The sequence below is a fragment of the Salmo trutta genome, chromosome 16 (genome assembly GCF_901001165.1).
Source record: "Salmo trutta chromosome 16, fSalTru1.1, whole genome shotgun sequence".
Taxonomy (NCBI): domain Eukaryota; kingdom Metazoa; phylum Chordata; class Actinopteri; order Salmoniformes; family Salmonidae; genus Salmo; species Salmo trutta.
The window spans coordinates 26,049,642-26,066,800 of NC_042972.1; the positions used below are offsets into that span (position 1 = coordinate 26,049,642).

The 17,159-nt window shown below is 42.4% G+C and overlaps 1 protein-coding gene across 2 annotated transcripts in view; it reads left to right on the top strand.

Annotated features, from left to right (window-relative positions):
- LOC115150396 (RNA-binding protein Musashi homolog 1) overlaps positions 1 to 17,159 on the top strand; it is a 49,557-nt gene that overhangs the window by 2,905 nt on the left and 29,493 nt on the right. For both annotated transcript variants that reach the window (XM_029693645.1, XM_029693646.1), the window contains exons 5-6: positions 16,570 to 16,611; positions 17,049 to 17,141. In XM_029693645.1, coding sequence (XP_029549505.1) covers positions 16,570 to 16,611; positions 17,049 to 17,141 — 135 coding nt within the window. The remainder of the gene's footprint in view (positions 1 to 16,569; positions 16,612 to 17,048; positions 17,142 to 17,159) is intronic.

Genomic DNA, 17,159 nt, shown 5'->3' on the forward strand with positions numbered 1-17,159 from the left:
ATTAAATATCAAAATGGGGTCGCGGGCCAAAACAGTTTGGGAACCCCTGGGCTATGTTGACTTCAGTGTTGTAGTACTCGAGACCGGTCTTGCCTTAGTCTCGTCTCAGTGTCCAATACATTTGTACTCGGTCTTGACTCGGTTTCGGACAGTGAGGACTTGCAATTTCTTCCCGAGACCAGCAGAGTACAAAGCTCATCATTATCAGCTTTCATTCAGTCAGCACATAAAACTACTTTGCCAGGCCAAATATATACACTCCTTTCTTGAAACATTAATACGGTCGGTCTTTATATCTAGTATAGACATATTTGCACAGTGGCGGACCTATTGGACATTCAGTGTGTGGCAGGTTCATGATGCTGAAAGGACAGCAACGGTAATACCAGCGGACTCATGTAGGAGAGTGCACTTTTTGTAAACACAAAGGACCAGTGGCGAAGTGGAGGGTATACGCTGGTATACACCGTATACCCACTTAAAAAAAAAGGGCATTGCATATACACTTCTTATTCCCCACTGATGCTTATCAAAGTAGTATAGTGGAGGTATATAACTTATCAATGATGTAGTACAATAGATAAATCATGCACAAAGTAGCCAACACAATCGCAAAGCACGTGAAATATATTCACCTGCGTGCTGCACACAGCCTAGTTTTAGCAGAATATCATCTGCAGGCAACAAAGAGCGTGTAGTGCTCAACTGGTTTTGGCATGGAGCAGCTCACAGAAGAATGACATCAGTAGTCGGTAGGGTAGGAAAGATGTTTCAACATATGATATCTACCAGTAAATGCTCACTAAGGCAACAATGGGTATGCAAACCAGGTGTTGAAAAAGGTTGTTCCGAAGCCTTGGTTAGTAGGCTATTTGTGATGCGCAATTCAATCATCATGCCTTGTTTGCATCAGGGGCGTAGGCATGGGTGGACACAGGCCCACCCACTGGGGAGCCTGGCCCACCCAATAAGATTGAGCAAAAACAGAAAAATAATACATTATTATTACAAAAATACTCCTCAATACCACCCAAAAAATATATATCTGTATGTTTCCCAGACGTCAAAGGGTCTCCTGATGTGGTTTAAGCATTGTTGTGGACTTAGGACATCACATTTCTTTTGTTTTTCTGTAAAAAAAAGGTGTGATTTAGAGAGTGAAAATCTTTAAAATATACTGCTCCAAAAAATAAAGGGAACACTTAAACAACACATCCTATATCTGAATGAAAGAAATAATCTTATTAAATACGTTTTTCTTTACATAGTTGAATGTGCTGACAAAAAAAATCACACAAAAATAATCAATGGAAATCCAATTTATCAACCCATGGAGGTCTGGATTTGGAGTCACACTCAAAATGAAAGTGGAAAACCACACTACAGGCTGATCCAACTTTGATGTAATGTCCTTAAAACAAGTCAAAATGAGGCTCAGTAGTGTGTGTGGCCTCCACGTGCCTGTATGACCTCCCTACAACGCCTGGGCATGCTCCTGATGAGATGGCGGATGGTCTCCTGAGGGATCTCCTCCCAGACCTGGACTAAAGCATCCGCCAACTCCTGGACAGTCTGTGGTGCAACGTGGTATTGGTGGATGGAGCGAGACATGATGTCCCAGATGTGCTCAATTGGATTCAGGTCTGGGGAACGGGCGGGCCAGTCCATAGCATCAATGCCTTCCTCTTGCAGGAACTGCTGACACACTCCAGCCACATGAGGTCTAGCATTGTCTTGGATTAGGAGGAACCCAGGGCCAACCGCACCAGCATATGGTCTCACAAGGGGTCTGAGGATCTCATCTCGGTACCTAATGGCAGTCAGGCTACCTCTGGCGAGCACATGGAGGGCTGTGCGGCCACCCAAAGAAATGCCACCCCACCCCACACCATGACTGACCCACCGCCAAACCGGTCATGCTGGAGGATGTTGCAGGCAGCAGAACGTTCTCCATGGCGTCTCCAGACTCTGTCACGTCTGTCACATGTGCTCAGTGTGAACCTGCTTTCATCTGTGAAGAGCACAGGGCGCCAGTGGCGAATTTGCCAATCTTGGTGTTCTCTGGCAAATGCCAAATGTTCTGCACGGTGTTGGGCTGTAAGCACAACCCCCAACTGTGAACGTCGGGCCCTCATACCACCCTCATGGAGTCTGTTTCTGACCGTTTGAGCAGACACATGCACATTTGTGGCCTGCTGGAGGTCATTTTGCAGGGCTCTGGCAGTGCTTCTCCTGCTCCTCCTTTCACAAAGGCGGAGGTAGCGGTCCTGCTGCTGGGTTGTTGCCCTCCTACGGCCTCCTCCACGTCTCCTGATGTACTGGCCTGTCTCCTGGTAGCACCTCCATGCTCTGGACACTAAGCTGACAGACACAGCAAACCTTCTTGCCACAGCTCGCATTGATGTGCCATCCTGGATCAGCTGCACTACCTGAGCCACTTGTGTGGGTTGTAGACTCCGTCTCATGCTACCACTAGAGTGAAAGCACCGGCAGCATTCAAAAGGGACCAAAACATCAGCCAGGAAGCATAGGAACTGAGAAGTGGTCTGTGGTCCCCACCTGCAGAACCACTCCTTTATTGGGGGTGTCTTGCTAATTGCCTATAATTTCCACCTCTTGTCTATTCCATTTGCACAACAGCATGTGAAATTTATTGTCAATCAGTGTTGCTTCCTAAGTGGACAGTTTGATTTCACAGAAGTGTGATTGACTTGGAGTTACATTGTGTTGTTTAAGTGTTCCCTTTATTTTTTTGAGCAGTGTATATAGGAAAACTAATAGAAAACATAGGATTTTTCACACAGACAGGCCGTTTGGGAAATTACTTGGCTGGCCGTTTGGGAAATGATTAGAAAAATTTCAGTATACCCACCTCTCCAGGCACCACTACACTAAATGCAACAATGTTACGCACATAAGTTATTTTCAAATAAATGGCTAACAAGAGCAAGTGAGCTGCAATAAAAACACAGTTCCACTCACCAAATGATGATCAGCTGAAACTTAACTTCTTGTTGAAAGTAATTCTTGAAAAGGGAGAAGCTAGCAAATTAGCAACAATATCCTCTTTGATAACACCTGTTGCAGTCGCTGCAAACTAGCCTACAACAGAAGATAGCTAGCTAGACAGTGGGGAAACTACTGCTCGCTATTGCACAGTGACCTGTTGGCCTTTGAGAAGGCAGAAGTTTCCATACATTTTTGGAAAAACGGTTCCACACATTACAAGTCTAAATGTGATTGGTTGATTCCACTGTCACTCCAAAATGTTGCCCTAATACAGTTGAATGGCAGATGCCTTCTATTTAACTTCTGATGGCCTAGCCAATGGCAGACTTAGCTAGCTAGATTTATCTCCCCAGACACTCCGGTCTTGGTCTTGAATCGGTCTGGCTTTAGGTGGTCTCGAACACAACACTGGTTTACTTGAATGGAAATGTCAGTTCTATTCATTCTAATTCTATGGAAATCACTGTAGTGTTTGAAGCCGACTGGTGACGCCACACACAGTAACATAACCGTTGACGAAGCTTATGTCTAAACCAGTGGTTCTTAACCTGGGTTCGATCGAACCCCAGGGGTTCGGTGAGTCAGTCTCAGGGGTTCGGCGGAGGTCAAGACACACACCCGACTCATATGATTCGTGATGACACGCCCCGCTTGGCCATCATTGGCTGCAGGTGATCACGCAACATCGCTTGGCCTATCTGTGCTGCAGGGAATTTGGCGCCCTCAGTAGTCGAATTGTGACTGTCGTGATGGTACGTCGTGTGATTTCTTTCTTAATATTTTAATCCCTTCATACTAACTATGTCGAGCAAAAAAAGAAAGTGGTCGGACGAATATGTACAATATGGATTCACATGTATAACGGAACGTGATGAGAGTCAGCGTCCTAACTGCATGATTTGCAATGCCAAGTTGAGCAATTCTAGTCTAGCACCGGCAAAACTAAGAGAACACTTCCTTAAGCTGCATGGAGATGGACAATACAAGAACACAACGCTCGCTGAATTCAAGGTGAAGAGAGCCATTTTTCCAATTAAGAAGGGTTCGGTGAATGCGCATATGAAACTGGTGGGGGTCAGTACCTCCAACAAGGTTAAGAACCACTGGTCTAAACACTTTGTTGTTCATGGCCAACACAAAGATTGATTGCTGCTAATATCAATATTTGAATGACTATACAAGGTGTGAATGTGTGTCTGTGTTGAATACAGCTTTGTCAGCAATGGATGTGTGGGTGTTTCTCCATCCTCCACCCCTCGATACATACTCTCACATGTGCACACACTACTATTACCACAAACACACACTGTCTGGCCCTGGAGGGGGAGGATCGAAGCCAAGTGTGGTTACATGAAGCAGGTCTGTTGCCCTGGGTGAAATCATTCACATCCACAGGGGACATTATGGTGACTCCACAGCCTAGTGGGACTTTTGTCTTCATGATCAATGCGGCATGTACTGCTGCCACCCAAAGGACAATAGCCACTATGTCATAAAGACATACAGTTGACGTTGGAAGTTTACATACACCTTAGCCAAATACATTTCGACTTTGTTTTTCGCAATTCCTGACATTTAATCCTAGTAAAAATTCCCTGTCTTGGGTCAGTCAGGATCACCACTTTATTTTAAAGTGAAAGTGAAATGTCAGAATAATAGAGAGAATTATTTATTTCAGCTTTTATTTCTTTCATCACATTCCCAGTGCGTCAGAAGTTTACATACACTCAATTAGTATTTGGTAGCATTGCCTTTAAATTGTTTAACTTGGGTCAAACGTTTCAGGTAGCCTTCCACAACCTTCCCACAATAAGTTGGGTGAATTTTGACCCATTCCTCCTGACAGAGCTGGTGTAACTGAGTCAGGTTTTTAGGTCTCCTTGCTCGCTCATGCTTTCACAAATGTTCTATAGGATGAAGTCAGGGCTTTGTGATGGCCACACCAATACCGTGACTATGTTGTCCTTAAGCCAATTTCCACAACTTTGGAAGTATGCTTTGGGTCATTGTCCATTTGGAAGACCCATTTGTGACCAAGCTTTAACTTCCTGACTGATGTCTTGAAATGTTGCTTCAACATATCCACTTCATTTTCCTACCTCATGATGTCATCTATTTTGTGAAGTGCACCCGTCCCTCCTGCAGTAAAGCACCCCCACAACATGATGCTGCCACCCCCGTGCTTCACGGATGGGATGGTGTTCTTCGGCTTGCAAGCCACCCCCTTTTTCCTCCAAACGTAACGATGGTCATTATGGCCAAACAGTTCTATTGTTGTTTCATCAGACCAGAGGACATTTCTCCAAAAAGTACGATCTTTGTCCCCATGTGTTGTTGCAAACCTTAGTCTGGCTTTTTTATGGCGGTTTTGGAGCAGTGGCTTCTTCCTTGCCGAGTGGCCTTTCAGGTTATGTCGATATAGGACTCGTTTTACTGTGGATATTGATACTTTTGTACCTGTTTCCTCCAGCATCTTCACAAGGTCCTTTGCTGTTGTTCTGGGATTGATTTGCACTTTTCGCTCCAAAGTACGTTCATCTCTAGGAGACCGAACGTGTCTCCTTCCTGAGCGGTATGACGGCTGTGTGGTCCCATGGTGTTTATACTTGCGTACAGATAAACGTGGTACCTTCACGCATTTGGAAATTGCTCCCAAGGATGAACTAGACTTGTGGAGGTCTACAATTATTTTTCTGAGGTCTTGGCTGATTTCTTTTGATTTTCCCATGATGTCAAGCAAAGAGGCACTGAGTTTGAAGGTAGTCCTTGAAGTACATCCACAGGTACACCTCCAATTGACTCAAATTATGTCAATTAGCCTATCAGAAGCTTCTAAGGCCATGACATCTTTTTCTGGAATTTTCCAAGCTGTTTAAAGGCACAGTCAACTTAGTGTATGTAAACTTCTGACCCACTGGAATTGTGATACAGTGAATTATAAGTGAAATCATCTGTCTGTAAACAATTGTTGGAAAAATGACTTGTGTCATGCACGAAGTAGATGTCCTAACCGACTTACCAAAACTATAGTTTGTTAACAAGAATTTTGTGGAGTGGTTGAAAAACATGTTTTAATGACTCCAACCTTAGTGTATGTAAACTTTCGACTTCAACTGTATTTACATTTTTGTCATTTAGCAGACGTTCTTATCCAGGGCAACATACAGTAGTAGTGAGTACATGCTTTGTCATACTGCCCCCGACATGGGAATTGAACCCACAGCTCTGTCGTTGCAAGCACCATGCTCTACCAACTGAACCACACTGCAATAGTTATATAGGATGTTGTTTTACAGGTCCTTAGTTACATAGCTTTGACTAAACTAAAATGTGTTTTTCAGTTACAATTCACCTCTTCAATATAGATAACACTTTATGATGCAATAATATGCCTATTATAATGTTTTCGCAAAGCAAATGCACTGGTGTTATAGCTACAGTCTATAGATTCTACAGTAATTACAGTAAAATGTGTGGGTTTTGTGTATACAGTAAGCACATTGTCATAACATGGTAGAGATACAGTATGTTTGTGAAGACGTTGAGTTGTATTCATACGACCACCACTCTAAATGAATCACCTGTTCAAGACAGATACAAATACTATTACGTTAACTATCCTATAAATAGATCGCACCATTTCTATCTTGTTGTTTACTTGATCGAGGTGGTAATGTTTTTTTGTGTAACCCTGTTGGTATTTTATAGCCTGGTTGCCGTCTCTGTTCAGCTATTACATTCCTCTCCTTGTACATATCTTTGGCAAATGACACAAAGAGTTGACTGTTACAGAGACAGGTACCCAGACTAGGTATTTTACACGTCAGAAATGGTTTGAAATCAGGAGCAGATGTGTGGGTTGGGTGTCATGGCGATATCTCTGTGGATCCTGGCGACAGTAGGCCTTGTATTGTCAGAAGTGTGCGTGTGTTTCTCAATCTGATCTTTGAATATCTGATCAGCTTGGTGACATTTAACGACCCGGGGCTCTACTGTGTCGATGTGTGTGTGTAAAAGTGTGATGGTCAATCATTGAGTTACCGTGTCTGGATGACGCAGCACATAATGTTTGAGAATGAGAGGGGCGTCTGTGATGCTAATGCTAGGTCATAGGTAGGAGGAGGCCAAGCCTCTGAAATCACAGCAGGGTTTGGTTTGGGACATGAAAGGAGGTTTATGTGGCCATGTTGAGGGTTGAACGGCAGGGACACCATTTTTTATTTATAACAATATTTTGGTGCAGCTCACCGTGTTATGTTTCGGTGTGCTGAAAATGTCTGGTGTGCTGATTTCACATACAGTACGTCAATGGATAAATTGTGTCTCTGTGTAATTGGGGAAAAAAGGTACTCAATTTTGGTGTTCCCGTCTCCCTTACTCTGTCTCTCTTTCAATTCAATTCAATTTGCTTTATTGGCATGAAGTAACAATGTACATATTGCCAAAGCTTGCTTTGGATATTTACAATATGAAAATAATAAGAATCAAAATTGTCAACGGGACAACAGTAACAACAATAACCAAGGGTCAAAATAACCATACATTGAACAATAACATACAGTAAGCATACAATAAGCATACAGTAGAGGATATGTGCAGGTTGATTGGTCTGTCAGACACTGTCCTTCATCTTATGGCAGGCAGCAAAGGAGTGCGCTGCCAACCCACAGCTCTCCGCGTCCTCCCCCAACAGGACGGGTAGCCTACTCTCATCAGAGAGCTCTTTGAAACCTTGAATAAGGGTTTCAAATTTGGGGAAATGACACTCTCAAATTGTTTTATATTTTTTACATTTTGTCAGGAAATGCAGCTCTGTCTCAGGTTCTGCTGTTGTGCAGTGGATGCACAGCCTTTCCTCTACAGGGAGCCAGGTTTTCCTGTGTCTACCCTTTTCAATAACAAGGCTGTGCTCACTGAGCCTGTACTTTGTCAAGGTTTTTGTAAGGTTTTGATCAGTAACCATGGTCAAATAGTTAGCCACGGTGTACTGTCGATTTAGGGCCAGATAGCACTGCATTTTGCTTTGTGCTTGTGCTTGTGCTTGTGTTTCCCAATAAGCAATGTTGTTTTGTTTTGACTGTGTTGTAATTTGGTTTATTCTGATTGATTGGATGTTCTGGTCCTGAGGCTTCAGTGTGTTAGTAGAACAAGTTTGTGAACTCAGCCCCAGGACCAGCTGAATGAGGGGACTCTTTTCTTTGCTCAGCTCTTGGCATTGCAGGGCTTGGTAATGATATGAGAGGGGCCACTGTATTTTAGATGTTTCCAAAACTTAATTGCTCTTTTTTGAGATTTTATTATTAGTGGATATTGGCCTAATTCTGCCCTGCAGGCATTGTTTGTAGTTTTCCTCTGGACATGTAGGATAATCTTACAGAACTCTGCATGCAGGGTTTCAATGGGGTGTTTGTTCCTTTTGATGAAATCTTGTTTTGCAAGTGGACACCACACCTTGCTGCCATAAAGTGCAATTGGTTCAATGACACATTCAATTAGTTGTAGCCAAATTTGAATAGGTATTTCAATTTGAATTTGTTTTTTAGTGGCGTAGAATGCCCTGTGTGCTTTCTCTCTCAGTTCATTCACTGCCTCATTAAGGTGTCCAGTTGAGCTTATTTTTAAACCTAAGTAATTGTAGTGTGTGCAGTACTCTATATACGTTGTACCAATTGAGAACTTTGGTCTAATTCCCTGAGATCTGGATCTTCTCTGGAAAATCATAATTTTTGTCTTTTTGGGGTTTACTGCCAGGGCCCAGGTCTAGAAGTACTTCTTTAGCAGGTCCAGGCTCTGCTGTAGACCATGTGCTGTGGGTGACAGCAGGCATAGGTCATCTGCGAAGAGTAGGGATTTAACCTCTGATTAGTGGAGACTAACACCAGGGGCTGAGAATTTTTCTAGACTAGTGGCCAATTCGTTGATGTAAATATTGAAGAGTGCAGGGCTCGGATTGCAACCCTGGCGAAGGCCCCGCCCCTGGTTAAAGAATTCTGTTCGTGTCTTGCCAATTTTAATGCTGCACATATTGCCAGTATACATTGATTTAATTATGTCATATGTTTTACCCCCTGCACCACTTTCAATAACTTTGTAGAACAGTCCTGTATGCCAAATAGAATCAAATGCTTTTTGGAAGTAGATAAAGCAAGCATATAGTTCGGTATTATTTTCGTGGACATGTTTATCTATCAGGATGTGTAGGGTGTAAATATGATCAGTCGTGTGATGTTTTGGTATAAATCCAATTTGGCTTTTACTCAAGACGTTGTGCTTATTAACAAAGTTTAGAACTCTTACATTTATAATACTACAGAAAACCTTCCCCAGGTTACTGTTCACACAAATACCTCTGTAATTGTTAGGGTCAAATTTGTCTCCTTAAAGATTGGGGTTATGAGTCCTTGATTCCAGATGTCAGGGAAATAACCTACACTCAGGATCAAATTAAACCGTTTTAATATAGCCAATTGACATTTTGCACTAGTGAGTTTGAGAATCTCATTTAGGATGCCATCAGGTCCGCATGCTTTTTTAAATTTGAGGGCCTGAAGTTTCTTATAGAGCTCCTGGTCAGTAATTGGGGAGTACAATGGCTTTTGATTGTCCTTTATAGCTTTTTCTAAACCATTCTACTTCTCATGAATTTGGCGTTGTTCTGCGTTTGTGTTAATTTGAACGGTGTTGTAGAGTGTTTTAAAATGGGTTGTCCATATGTCACCATTTTGTATCGCTAATTCCTCTTGTTTCGATTTTGTACGTTTTTTCCAATTTTGCTAGAAGTTGTTTGTGTTTATGGACTCTTCAATTAGTGTCAGGTGCTTGCTGTTGTACTGTGCTTTTTTGGTTCTGAGTGTACGTTTGTAGAGTTTTAAAGTCTCACAGTAACGAAGGCATAATTCACCATTATTTGTGTCTCTGTGCTCCCTATTGTTTGACCAGCATGAGATGAGATGAGAAGGAGAGTGAAATTCCTTTCTGGAATTAGAAAGAATGTTCCACGCTTTGAGTGTTTTTTTTCTATGCTAACCCCATGGAGGGTGAGAAAGAAACAGAGAGAGAAAGTGAGAGAAAGGCCAAGGTGAATGAGAAGGGTTTGGCAGTAGGAATGGGGGCAAGTTTAAGCACTTTGAAAAGCAGTGACAATACGCTTGACACTGTAAAATCAAAGAGCTGGGGACAAATAGAAGAGATGTGATGTATTTCTGCCAACTACGTGATTAGGAAAGTCTGTGTTACTAATTGTAATTTTCAGGTAGAAAACATAGCACAGTCTAATCATATAAAGGAAAGGGAAAGGGGGATACCTACACCTCACACACGGTTATGGGCTTAAAAAAAGAAGCCACCTGTACCATGTCAGGTATAGAGTTGAAATTGATTAAATTTTGAGTTTGCATTCCACCCATGAGGCCAAAGAGGGCGCTTTTGGTCACTGACTGCAGGAAAGGGCTACATCATGCAGTGATGTCAAGGGTAGTTTTGCATGAAAATTTGAGTTATTCACCCATATCTCAAGTTAGGCCTCGGCCCTCAGAAGCCAACATCTGGATGACTTTCATGTTGTTATTGACAATGACACTATTGACCAATTGAATACGTTTTTATGAGTGATGTATATTGGTGATGTTTTGACATGAAGATAGAGTTCTACTTGTTTGGCTGCTTCAGAGGACTTGGACACAGGGCAGTAGTGTGATGTAGTGCATAGAAAAGAGGACCTGTGTTGTTTCCTGGTCTGCAGTAGGACTATCCAGGGTCGTTTTTTATTAGTGCACCTAATGGAAAACGTTTTGTACTGGAAAATGGAAATTAGTCTTTCTTATTGGACTTGTCTGTGTAGTCCTGTCTAAGTAATTTTTCTTCCATTTGATGCCTAATGAACATGACCCTGGTCCCATTTTGACTATGCAAAACAAATATAGTCTATTACTAATAGACTTTAGCACGTCAAATTGTCTTCACTAGTACAAAGTAAGTTTGGATTGCATGGATTTCCAAAGCACGTAGTCAAATTCCAAGCCCACACAATTTTTGTTGATATTCTAGCACAACACAGCTAAGTACACCAATCAGTTTATTAGGTATGTTAGTCCTGCTGCGTTGAATATACCTCATGAAGAGTGTGAGAAAGAGAAATAACTTTGGTTACACTTTAATATCATATTTGAAGGTCTGGTTAAGGGCTTGTAAGTAAGCATTTCACGGTAAGGTCTACACTTGTTGTATTCGGTGCATGTGACAAATAAAGTTTGATTTGATTTGGTCATAAACTGCCCATAAACGTTACTATTACATGTAGTTAATAATTGCATTAGATTAATACACAATTATGTTGATTATCATTTAGGCAGATTACTGGCCCGATTACAAACAATGCTTTATACATACATGTATTTACTGATTTTAATACATACATGAATGGACAGTCTACTGATGTTAGTAATTCTAGAGCAGTTTAGTGATGACCACTGCTCCCGAGTGGTGCAGCAGTCTAAGGTACTGCATCTCAGCGCTAGAGGTGTCACTACAGATACCCTGGTTCGAATCCAGGCTGTATCACAACCGGCCGTGATTGCAAGTCCCATAAGGTGGCGCACAATTGGCCCAGTGTTGTCCGGGTTTGGCCGGTGTAGGCCGTCATTGTAAATAAGAATTTGTTCTTAACTGACTTGCCTAGTTCAATTTTAAAAAATGCCACAGGCCTGGTTAAAGGTAGCTAGCAATGCTGAGATGCCTCACCAAGAAAAGGCTATTAAATGTTTTTGTCACAAGGGTATAACTCATTACTGGACTCAGAGCAAGCAACGAGATTTAGCACGATGACAAAATCTGCTATGCTTGCAAATCTGATCATTGGATTTGGCTGTGTGTCTGTTTACTGATGGGTGATTGGTCTCCATATGGGGTGAGAACTAGGTTAGCATTAACATTAGCTGTTAGCAATGTCGCAGGTCATGGCTCTGTGGAGATTAGCTCTCTGGTCGTGACAGGCAGAGGAGACGAGAAGTGGATGGAGGAGAAGATGGAAAGGAAGAGAGAAACAGAGAGGCCCTGGTCTGTAATTAGTATGGATCTGAAAGGATACCTAATCGGATTGAAGGAAATAAAGTGGTTCTTCTGAAGTATAGCATCATCCCTGAGTGTGTATCTTCCCTCCTGAAAGAATTGATCAAGTCACACACACGCTTGAAAACACACACACACACACACACACACACACACACACACACACACACACACACACACACACACACACACACACACACACACACACACACACACACACAGAGGTTGTCCTAGCTGGGTCTTAGGGGTAGGGGGACTTTGTTAACTAATTACTCTGCCATTGTTCAGCTGTGCAGATTGACCCCGATAGCCCAGACCCAATCCAATCGCTGTCCACGGAGTGGTACAATAGCCTAGCCACCTTCCAAAAGTCTTGTTATGGCTGTTTCTAAACAGATTTTATAATGTCTTGAATTATGAGATGATAGGATAGCACATTTTCGTTAACTATTTGTGTATGTTTTCCTCACAAACATTTTGTGAATGAGAGTGTTAGAAAAAGCAGTGATTTGGTGGAGCATATTGTGTGGTTGTGCGTGTTTTAGGTGTTTAACCGCACAATGAGTGTGTGTGTGTGTGGGGGGGGGGGGTCCCCTGTTCCTCTGTGAGCCCATCCCCTGTTCCTCTGTGGGCCCATCTGTTTTTTCCAACTTTTGTCCTGTTAATGAATGAAATCAGAAGGGCTGCCTTCTGGGCCAGGACTCCCTGCACACAAACTGGGTATTTTTTGTTTTAAAATGAATGGCCACGCTCTCTCTTTCCCCTTCTCTCACATCTTTTCCTCTCTTCCTCGATCTAGGCATATCTCCCTTTCTCTTTCCTTCCTTTTCACCCTCCCCTTCACTCCTCTTTGGTTTACATTTACATTTTAGTTTAGCAGATTCTCTTATCCAGAGCGACTTACAAGAGCAATTAGGGTTAAGTGCCTTGCTCAAGGGCACAGATTTTTCACCTCGGGGATTTGAACCTGCGACGTTTCGGTTTCTTGCCCAAAGCTCTTAAAGGGATACTTAAAGCAATACGGATGTTTATCTACATCCACAGAGTCTGATGAACTCGTGGATAACTTTTATGTCTCCGCGTGTAGTTTGAAGGAAGTTGATAACTAGTCTTAACGCAATTCCTAACCAGCGTCATACCCATAGACTTCCAATCATTGCGCTAACGCTAGTTAGCATTGGCTCGCCGAACTACCTCTTAACTTCCTTCAAGACATAAAAATTGTATCCACGAGTTCATCTGTAGATAACAGACCTCATTGCCAACATCCCAAAGTATCCCTTAACCACTAGGCTACCAATAGACTACCTGCCGCCCTAGTTCTTACTGTTTATTCAGTTCATTCTTGCTTTCATTCTATCTCTTCCCCATCCCGATCCAAAAAAGAAACAAATTCATAAGATAAAAATGTGAAAGTAACAGTAGTGCTGTGAGAGTATAATGTGAATGTTGTAAGACTACAACTTTTTGTGTTGTTTTCTGCCTTTGCGACATGTGTTGGGTGCTAATGATGATGTGTAATGCCTTCACTTTGTTTGTTTGTTTCAGTTTTAAACATATCTGGTTGGGTTTGGCAGTTTGAGGTGACTATCGGATGTAGTCTAGTCTTAAAGGGATACCTCGGGATGTTGGCAATTAATCTACTTCCCCAGTCAGATGAACTTGTGGATAACATTTTTATTTCTCTGTGTGCAGTTTGAAGGAAGTTGCCAACTAGCGCTAGTGCAATTGCTAACTAGCGTTAACCAATGACTGGAGGTCTGCTAGCGTTAGGTATCTCCTCTCATGCTAGCAGATACCAATAGACTTCCAGTCATTCCTTCGTACTAGACACAGAGACAATGCAATGGTATCCATAAGTTAATCTAACTCTGGGGAAGTAGATAAAGGGCCTCGTTGCCAAAGTCTCAAAGTATTAATTATTTGTTACTTTATTTCTTAATTTTTGGGGTATTTTTCTTAAAACTGCATTATTGGTTAAGGGCTTGTGTAAAGATCGTCGTGCAGGAAGGAAGAAGTGGACCAAGGCGCAGCTGGGAGCGAACACATGTTATTTATTACAGACTGAAATAACACGGTCAAAACAGAGAATAAACGTATCGCTACTGCTCCAACAAAAAGAGACAACAACCCACAAACATCGTGGGGGGAAAAGGAACTTAAATATGATTCCCCAATCAGAGGCAACTAGTGACAGCTGTCTCTGATTGGGAATCGACATAACCCAACATAGAAATACGCCCCAAAGCAAGGCTATACCAAAAACATAGAAAATAAACTATAGAAATGCCACACCCTGACCAAAATAGAAGAGTTCACCTGGTCAGGGCGTGACAGCTTGTGAGTAAGCAATTCACTGTAAGGTCTACACCTGTTGTATTCGGCGCGTGTGACAAATAAAATTTGATTTGATTTGTATTCCTTTAACATAAAGCACTCAACCAATAGGCTCTGGCTTGATGGGATCCTTCTCTGCTCTCTAGTATCCACCTGAGATGTATGTCACAAAGCAAGAAGTTGGCCGGCTAACATTTATAAACTCAGTTAGAACTTTATTACTATCATTCTCTGCTTTATAACGTAGAATATGTTATTAAGTCAGTTATACCATTGCCATTTTAAGTTGTTATTTGCGATCAAGGACATGTTTCTGAATATTTATGGATGTTAGTTGGGAAATTGCTCCTGGTTTGTGGAATAGACCGATTTGGGCTAAACTAAAATAGTTTCCTATAGCAGCCATGTAGGCCCACATTCACTGTACTATTGATACCTATATATACCTGCTTTCTGCTTCATTCTAGGTGCTGTAGATCTGTACCCTGTCATGTCTTTATAATGTAATGATATTAAACAGCATGGCAAGATGTAGCTTGTAGCACAACTCTAGTTGTCGATACTTTAGGTCCAATACTTAGTTAGGGGTGTTGGTCCATTTCTCTTTGTTGCGTTTTTCTATCTTTATGACAAATATGCTTTGTTTTACTGATTCATGAGCACTAGAGGGAACATGAACATGCTTGATAGGAATGTTTTGAAATAAAATGGCACTAAACTATTGGGATGATCAGGCTCTTGTTTGACCCAAGAAATGATTGTTTGTATCATGGTGTGATCACTCTGCCACAAGGGCCAATTCAGTCAAGTGTCATTAGGCATATGTATCGAGCGACAAGTGTGAGATCATCAGTAGAATTCATGGTTTCTTCCTGGCATGTGGAGTAAATGAGAAGCAGAATTTGAAAAGTTCCAGGTGCTCAACACTCGACAAGAGCTGTTGTGCCACACCTGCCAACGTAGCCATGCTATGTAGTCCCCTTCCGTCGTCAACTGTACCCTCTGTCACTCTGAAGGCAGCCGGAGATGACAGTCCTCCCCTCCTCTCCGTCCTACACCATGGGGTGAGGAGGAGCCCTCTGTCTCATTCAAACATCAGCCATTAATGTGTCATTTAGCAGATGCTTTTATCCAGAGCGACTTAAAGTAGAGTGAGTACATACACTGAGTGTACAAAACATTAAGAATACCTACCTAATATTGAGTTGCACTCCCTTTTGGCCTCAGAACAGTCTCAATTCTTCGGGCATGGACTCTACACGGTGTCGAAAGCGTTCCTCATGGATGCTGGCCCATGTTGACTCCAATGCTTCCCACAGTTGTGTCAAGTTGGCTGGATGTCCTTTGAGTGGACGACCATTAATGATACACACTGGTAACTGTTGAGCGTTAGAAACCCAGCGGAGTTACAGTTCTTGACACACTCAAACCGTTGCACCTGGCACCTACTACCATACCATGTTCAAAAGCACTTTCCTAATGTTTTGTACAGTCAGTGTAGATTTTAGTAGTATGTAACCCCAGCATGAATGGAACCCATAACACTGCCATTCCTAGACCAATGCTCATACCAACAGAGCCTCACACGACCGCGGCCCCTGATTTGACTTGAAAACCTGAGCCTTTATGCAAATCCTCCACGGCATACAATGCTCTGATTTGCACAGAAGCTTTTTTCTCAGTTCAGACAGTGTTTTCCACAAGTACTCACTGTCAACATGAGTCTATTCATTGATATACTGTGTGAATTAAAAGTGTTGTTTTGCTGTTGTATTATACTGTGGTATGCTAGCCTGGTCCCAGATCTTTTCTTGCTGTCTTGCCAACTCATATGGCGTGACCATAGGAGTTTGCCAGACAGACAAGCAGATCTGGGACCAGGCTAGTGGTATGCAGTCTGCCACTACATTGGATAAAGTCATATAATTCCAGTAATTCCATATAATCCCCACAGGTTGGGGATTGTCATAGAAATGGAATGTAATACCTTTCAAATACCAGAAAAGCTTTGTATCATAAAGTTTGTATCATTCATGTTTGTGGTCCATTGTCTTGAACTTTGAGTCACCATTACCAGTATGATCTCTAAATGTTTTTCTCCACCTGTTTCTAACACATCGTCTCTCCCTTGCTCTCTCTATCTCCCTCTGTTTCCAGATTGATCCCAAGGTGGCGTTTCCTCGTAGAGCCCAGCCCAAGGTGAGTTCTCATCCCTGACAGGGTTAACTCCTAGACGCCAAGGTGACGTCACAGCCGCCATGTCCAATCAGGGGAGGCCTGCCTGCCGCACAAGATTATGTTCCTATATTCCGTTCACGTGATGAAGGAGCAGCAATCCTCCGTCCTCCCTTACCCCCAACCTCATCTGACCTGTATATGACCCCGATACATAAGAAGCGGGGGGGCTCTACCAGCCTAAAGACTCATGCACACATACACACTCATACACACAGTCACACACTGTGTCAAATGAATTGTGTTATTACTGTACTATGCTGTTCCGAGTGCCTGGCAAACCCCCTCCCTAGATATTTTTTTACTGCTTAACAGATCTTAGAGCTTTATTATCTGAAACATCTACCTTTTCAATTTGCTGTGTGTTAATGATTGTGTGTCCTCTTCCCCTGTGTTGTCAGCTGGTGACCAGGACAAAGAAGATATTTGTGGGAGGTCTCTCTGTGAACACAACCATCGAAGACGTCAAGCAGTACTTTGACCAGTTTGGAAAGGTAAATGTGACACACTGT